The sequence below is a fragment of the Bos javanicus genome, chromosome 3, assembly GCF_032452875.1.
Source record: "Bos javanicus breed banteng chromosome 3, ARS-OSU_banteng_1.0, whole genome shotgun sequence".
In the NCBI taxonomy this organism is placed as follows: domain Eukaryota; kingdom Metazoa; phylum Chordata; class Mammalia; order Artiodactyla; family Bovidae; genus Bos; species Bos javanicus.
The window spans coordinates 12,054,239-12,061,108 of record NC_083870.1 but is presented as its reverse complement, the minus strand read 5'-3'; the positions used below and the strand labels follow the sequence as shown (position 1 = coordinate 12,061,108).

The window sequence follows — 6,870 nt, the reverse complement described above, 5'->3', positions numbered from 1 at the left end:
TGGACCACCAGATCAGATCACCAGAGACATCCCTCATTATTTTATCATTAACATGATGTTTGCACTCCTAGACATTTTGGGAAACAAAAAAATGTAAAACAAATTAAATCTTCCATAATCCCTTTCTAGAGACATCCATTGCTTGCCTCCCACTCAAAAACTTTGTTTTTAAAAACATGGTAGAATTTTAAAAAAATGTAGAGCACCCCAGCCCCGCCCTGCCGCTGCTCCTCCCTCTCACCCCAACTCTGACTCCACTGGGGCCAGCCTGCCCGAAGCTGACCTTTAAACGGAGGGCTGATCTTTAACTGGAAGGCTGCTTTCTCCTTTCGCCACCTCTGCCACCCCCCTACTCCTGTGTCCTTTTCGCCAAACAGTCTCTGCCTCTCCCCAGAGATTACAGTTGGGCTAGAGGCTGAGCACCTTTGGGAACAACGTTTAAGGGAATGTGAGCACAATGCAAAGTGTCTTTAAAAGCATGTTGTGATGTACACATTTTGTAATTACCTTTTTTGTTCTTGATGTTACAACCATTTGTAAAAAAACATTCCAGATAATTCCGTAGAACTGAAGCAGCAGTCTAATCCCTTTCTCATTTTTGGAAGGTAACATTTCAGCTTAATGCATATTGCCTTCTCCAGAGAGAAAGGGAAAAGGTTTGGGCCTGCCTTACTGAGAGCCTAGCAGCCCAGAGAAAGGCTCCATTTGGGGAAACCTCATTGCCCTGTAAAAAGTACCTGCCAAAGCAGAAAGATGATTCCAGAAGGAGTTAGCCAAAAAAAAAAAAAAAAAAGTGCTGTTCAGGTTTTCAGCTTTACGGTATCTTTGGACAACTTTTTTTTTTCATTTTTCATCAGAAGTGACCAATTAAGATGGTAAAACCTGTGAGACCAAATCCTTGTCCCAGCTCTACCCTGTTTCCAACTGCTCACAGAATGGATCATGTGCCCCTTATATTGAAGTGACCACTTATTTGCTCTCCTGCCTCCTTGAAAGAAAGGACAGAAAATTATGTTTTGCCACTGATTTAGCCATATGAAACTCATCTCATCACCCTTTTCTGGGTCTGAAGCTGCTGTCTCTAAAAGTGCCATCTCACTGTGCTTTGTATCGGTTAGTGCTGGAGAAATCTTGAAAAGCGTATGTACAAAACTTGTAAATTTTTATATTTTGGAACTTTGCTTCTTTGGGGTTGAGGCAAACTGGTCACCCCTCTGCCTGTGAGAGCTCTCTACAGCCTGTGGGCTAGCAGTGTGCTGATCTTTTAAAGTTTCTTTCCCTACCCAATCCCCCTTTTTTAATGAGGTTTCAGTGAGGTCTGTTAGGGGTGCATCCTGCAGCTTAATTGGCTTAAAATGTTCTCTCCTTTGGTGTGGTCTCTTTGGGGACCAATTGGGAGAAAAAAAACCAATAGTGTAACTGTTTTGATACTGAAAATTGATAAATGTCTTTTTGAAATAACCAGTCCCTCCAAAATAAATAAATAAATCAAAAAAAAAAAAATAATAAAAACATGGTAGACATTATACCATAGATACAACTTTATGTCCTGTTTTAAAACTTAAGTAGTAGTTGTAAAGTTTTTTCCACATACTGTCTGTAACTCTACGTTGGAAAAAGAGATTTAGACAAGCCGGTTGTGAAAAACATGATACTTAAGTGAGTGGCTGTGACCGCGGCTCTTTGCAGCTCAGATACCTAATGAGAGGGACCATCTGGCAGATGAAAAAGGGATCCCTGGACTGAGGGGGTTGGAATAAGTCCCGGGAGAGTCAGAATGGGAGTCCTGCCTGCCTCCAGGTTTAAGACTTGGCCAGCAACAAGGTCAAGTTCAGGCTTTTGGCAGCCCCGGAAACCGGGGTGTGTGGGCGGTCGTTGGGGAAGGACGGAGGAGGTGGGGGGTGGGGCGGAGATTCGAGGTCCGAGAGCAGAGCTAGGAAGTGGGGTGCTTGCTGTTTCTGTTCTTCTGGGGGCTTCCGCAGATTTGGCGGAGTTTTGAGAATGAGTGGAACCGGGCTGAGGGCGGAGAGAGGGAGCCAAGCAAGGAAAGGGGCCGACGTTCGCGGCGGGCGGGTGGACACTGATGCACCTCGAAAAGCCCGGAAGTTGATCCACCAGCCCGAGAACCTGCTACTCCCTGCCTTCAGCTGCTTGGTCCCTGGAGACGGAGCTCAATTCAGAGCGAGCAGACATCACCCTTTCTTCCCAAACCTAACTGTTTCTTTCTTTCTTTTTTCCTTCCTTCTCCCTTCTGTGCTCTCCCTCCCGTTTCCCCGGCTCCTCCGATCTGTATTCTCTCCAGCCCCGCAAACGCCTTTCTCCTTCCAGGGCCTCCAGATCTCCTCGTTCGCCAACCGCAGCTGGACGCGCACAGACGGCCTCGCGTGGCTGGGGGAGCTGCAGCCCTATACTTGGCGCAATGAATCGAACACCATCGGCTTCCTGAAGCCTTGGTCTCGGGGCACATTCAGCGACCAGCAGTGGGAGCAGCTGCAGCATACACTTCTGGTTTATCGCAGCAGCTTCACCAGGGACATCTGGGAATTCGTGGAAAAGCTGCACGTCGAATGTGAGCTGAGGGATGGGATCGTGGACAGCTTCCCAGGGGGAGACAGTGGATGCTGAAGCCCAACCGGGAGGTTCTGGGCTCAAGTGATTGTCTCCTCTCTCCGTGTTGAGTCCCACTTCTGCCTGAGAGGTCCCAGCTTGACTCCTCAAAATACCGCTTGTTCATCCCGCTGCAGGTCACCCATTCTCATTTACATGAACTTTGGGGTCCCCAGTATAACCCTCACACCAATTTCTTCAACTCCTTTCAGTCTTCTAAGCTCTTCATAGATGTCTTTCCATTCCTCTCCTCAGATCCACTTGAGATCCAGATAGCTACAGGATGTGAGCTGCTCCCGAGGAACATCTCAGAAAACTTCTTACGTGCAGCATTTCAAGGAAGGGATGTCCTGAGTTTCCAAGGAATGTCTTGGGTGTCAGCCCCAGATGCCCCGCCTTTTATCCAGGAGGTCATCAAGGTGCTCAATCAGAACCAAGGGACCAAGGAAACAGTGCACTGGCTCCTCCATGACATCTGGCCCGAGTTGGTCAGAGGCGTCTTGCAGACCGGGAAGTCTGAGTTGGAGAAGCAAGGTCAGCCTGCCTTTGTCACCTCCTGCTCTCCACTCCACTCTGGGGCTCCATCTAGTGTTTTCATTCCAGGGTTCACATCCCTTTAAGCATCACGGGAAGAAGAGGGGATGGATAAGGTGTGAGGGTATTTAAACACTTCACAGACATTAACTAGGTACCTTTTGGGTTCCATGAATTGAATTAAATAAACCCTGGGGGTCAGTCAGGATCTGTGCTTGAGAAGGGAGAGAAGGCAGATGAACAGTTAAAGCAGTGTCCTGCTGGCTCAGATGGTATAGAGTCTGCCCACAATACAGGAGACCCGGGTTTGACCCCTGAGTTGTGAAGATGCCCTGGAGAAGGAAATGGCAACCCCTCCAGTATTCTTGCCTGAAAAATTCCATGGACAGAGGAGCCTGGTGGGCTACAATCCATGGGGTTGCAAAGAGTCAGGCATGACTGAGTGATTAACACTTAGAAACTTGCTACCTATGTTACAGCTGAACACAGGGTGCTCTGGGAGTACAGAGTAGGGGCATTTACTGGAGACTGGACCAGGGAAGGGAATGGGGATCGGGGAAGGCTTTCCCGAAGAAGCTAATACAAACGGATTGAAACGGCGGGAGTTCATCTCCAGAGGTAGAAATGTAGGACTGATGAGCCTGCCATGAAGTCCAGAGCCTCTGATGTGGAGTCTTCACTCTAAGATGTCTCATTCTCCTATTGAATACAGTGAAGCCGGAGGCTTGGCTGTCCAGTGGCCCCAGTCCTGGGCCTGGCCGTCTGCTGCTGGTGTGCCACGTCTCAGGATTCTACCCAAAACCTGTGCGGGTGATGTGGATGAGGGGCGAGCAGGAGGAGCCTGGCACTCGGCAGGGAGACGTCATGCCCAATGCCGACTCGACTTGGTATCTGCGAGTAACCCTGGATGTGGCGGCTGGGGAGGCGGCTGGCCTGAGTTGCCAAGTGAAGCACAGCAGTCTAGGAGACCAGGACATCATCCTGTACTGGAGTGAGAAGAAACTGGGGCCCAGCTGCGGATGGGAGGAGGTGGTCCTCAAGCACAGAGGGAGGGCCTAGGGAAGGGGAGGGAAATGACACACCTTGGATGGAGGAAATGAAGCCTCAGCCAGGAGTGATAGAAGGAGGGGATTCTCAAAGGGGAGGAACAAAGATCTGAACTCAAACAGGATGGAGACAAGGTGTTCCCTATTTAAGAAAGAACAGACTAAAATCCCCACTGATCCAGAAATAGGTGGCAAGTACAGAACACCAGGAAGATTTGTTCCCCAGAGGAAAGAACTGGGGACTTTGAAAGGCAGGGTAACAAAGATCGCTGTGGTTTGTTGAGTGCTTTCTCGGTGTGAGCTGAACACTCTGCATACAGCAGAGGATATATGAACAATCATCCCAGCTGTCCTTTGAGCAGGTACTATTGTTTTCATGTTACAGATGAGAAATTGAGGCTAAGCCAGGTCAGCCTGTCTGAGTCTCATCATTAGAAAGTGGAAGAGCTGGATTTAGACTCAGGTTTGGACTAGCTGTGAAACTAGTGCCTTGCTCCATATGAGTACTAGCATATGCTGAAGTGAACCGAATTATAGATGCCCAGACCCCAAGAAAAGATGGGGCGTCTAAAAACTTCAGAGGAATACAAGTGGGCACATTAAACAGGACAAGAAATAAGCATCTGGCATGCTCACATGTGCTTATAGTAGGAGATATATGCAGATTCCCGGACTGAGACACATCCTGTGTCCCCCACACAGATGGGAATCATGTCTCCAGGGGCTTGATTGTCATCCTGGTACTACTGGTGTTCGTCCTTCTGTTTGTTGGAGGCTTAGTCTTCTGGTTTAGGAAGCACCGGTAAGTCTCTCCTTTCCATCTCCTCCCTACCTCAACCCCTCTGCCCAGGTTTTCTCCTCTTCCCTTTTCCTTAATGGTCTCTGTTTTCTCTCACAGCCGCTATCAAGATATCCCATGACTCTCCTGACCACACCTATCTGTCTGGACTTCAGGATCTCAGGGCTTTAGCCCTCAGAATTTGAGGGTTACCTTGAAGAAGCAGAGAACAGGCAGCTCTTGTCACACATTTTGAACATTTTATCTAAGAGGATTTTGTTTTTTCTTTTAGTATACTGCAAGTGTATATGTCCCAAGTAGTTCTGTAAAAAACAGAAGTGCAAACTCAGATACCTCTCAGGGACAAGCAGATAAAGGCTGCAGTGTAACTCTGTGTGATCCTTATTTGAATGATGCAATATGCAGTCAATTGGAAGATCCTTTTCCTGTTCCAAGGAAGCAAGTGCAACTGTTCCTTGTGAAGTATAAAGTAAGACTTTGGCTTGGCTGTAACCCACCTTTTTTTCAAGAAAAACAGGTCTAGCATTATAGGTGAACAAGCCTATATTAATGTGTTGATAGAAAACTTTACAATATATGGGGCTCAGTCGTGTCTGACTCTGCGACCCTATCAGTTCAGTTCAGTTGCTCAGCATACCACGCTTCCCTGTCCTTCGCCATCTTCTGAAGCTTACTCAAACTCATGTCCATTGAGTCAGTGAAGCCATCCAACCATCTCATCCTCTGTCATCCCCTTCTCCTCCTGCCTTCAATCTTTCCTCACATCAGGGTTTTTTTTCTAACAAGTCAGCCAAAATATTGGAGCTGTACCTTCAGCATCAGTCCTTCCAATGAATATTTCGGGTTGATTTCCTTTAGGATTGACTGGTTTGATCTCTTTGCAGTCCAAGGGACTCTCAAGAGTCTTCTCCAACACCACAGTTCAAACATCAATTCTTCGGCACTTACCCTTCTTTATGGTCCAACTCTCACATCCATACATGACTACTGGAAAAACCATAGCTTCGACTAGACGGACCTCTGTTGGTGAAGTAACGTGTTTACTTTTTAACATGCTCTCTAGGTTTGTCAGAGCGTTTCTTCCAAAGAGCAAGCATCTTTTGATTTCATGGCTGCAGTCACCATCTGCAGTGATTCTGTGTGGGAACCATGTTTTACTGATTTCTCAGAAATATCTCCTGGAATTTAATACTCATTCCCTCTTCCTTGCTTGCCCTCCATCACCCTTAATTTAGACGTCCTGACTGACACGTCAGCATTAGCTAGATGCTGTTCTGTGCACAGAACAAACCCCCTTATCTTCAAAGACCTTTCCTTATGACTCTTATATCATTACCTCTAGACCTCCAGGAGGAAGTCTCCTTGATCCCTGAATTCTAGTCTCTGTCTTGCTTTCCTGCACTTAAAGATTACAAGATAAGTTACCAATAAAATATGTGCTCAGCAAGTTCTTGGGGAGTGCTTCTCTGAACGCTCTCCCTGTGCTGTCTGTCATAATACTGTGTGTTTGTATTATTCAGTATGAAACCACCACAATTTTGGAACCCAAGAAAATAAAATCTGTTGCCATTTCCACTGTTTCCTCATCTATTTGCCATGAAATAATGGGACCGGATGCCATGCTCTTCGTTTTTTGAATGTTGAGTTTTAAATCAGCTTTTCTGGGGTTGTGGGATACTCTAAATACACCTCTGCTGGATGACCCTAGGCCTCCCAGTTTGTGTGTGTGGTATAAAAAGTTTGTCCTGAATGATACATTGAGAATTTCAGAACCTTCTCTGGTAGTTCGGACTATCAGAGACTTCTGGTAAGGAGTCTTCCTACAATGCAGGAGATCTGGGTTTGATCCTGGGTCAGAAGATCCCCTGGAGAAAGGGATGGCAA

General features: G+C 47.0%; 1 protein-coding gene across 1 annotated transcript; it reads left to right on the top strand.

Moving 5' to 3' along the window:
• The first annotated feature begins 1,882 nt into the window (after positions 1 to 1,882).
• LOC133238867 (antigen-presenting glycoprotein CD1d-like) lies at positions 1,883 to 6,559 on the top strand. Its single transcript, XM_061402465.1, has 5 exons — positions 1,883 to 2,569; positions 2,863 to 3,141; positions 3,854 to 4,132; positions 4,890 to 4,989; positions 5,086 to 6,559. Exons 1-5 carry the CDS (start codon positions 2,002 to 2,004, stop codon positions 5,105 to 5,107), a joined length of 1,248 nt encoding a protein of 415 aa, XP_061258449.1. The 5' UTR covers positions 1,883 to 2,001; the 3' UTR covers positions 5,108 to 6,559.
• The last annotated feature ends 311 nt before the right edge of the window (positions 6,560 to 6,870 follow it).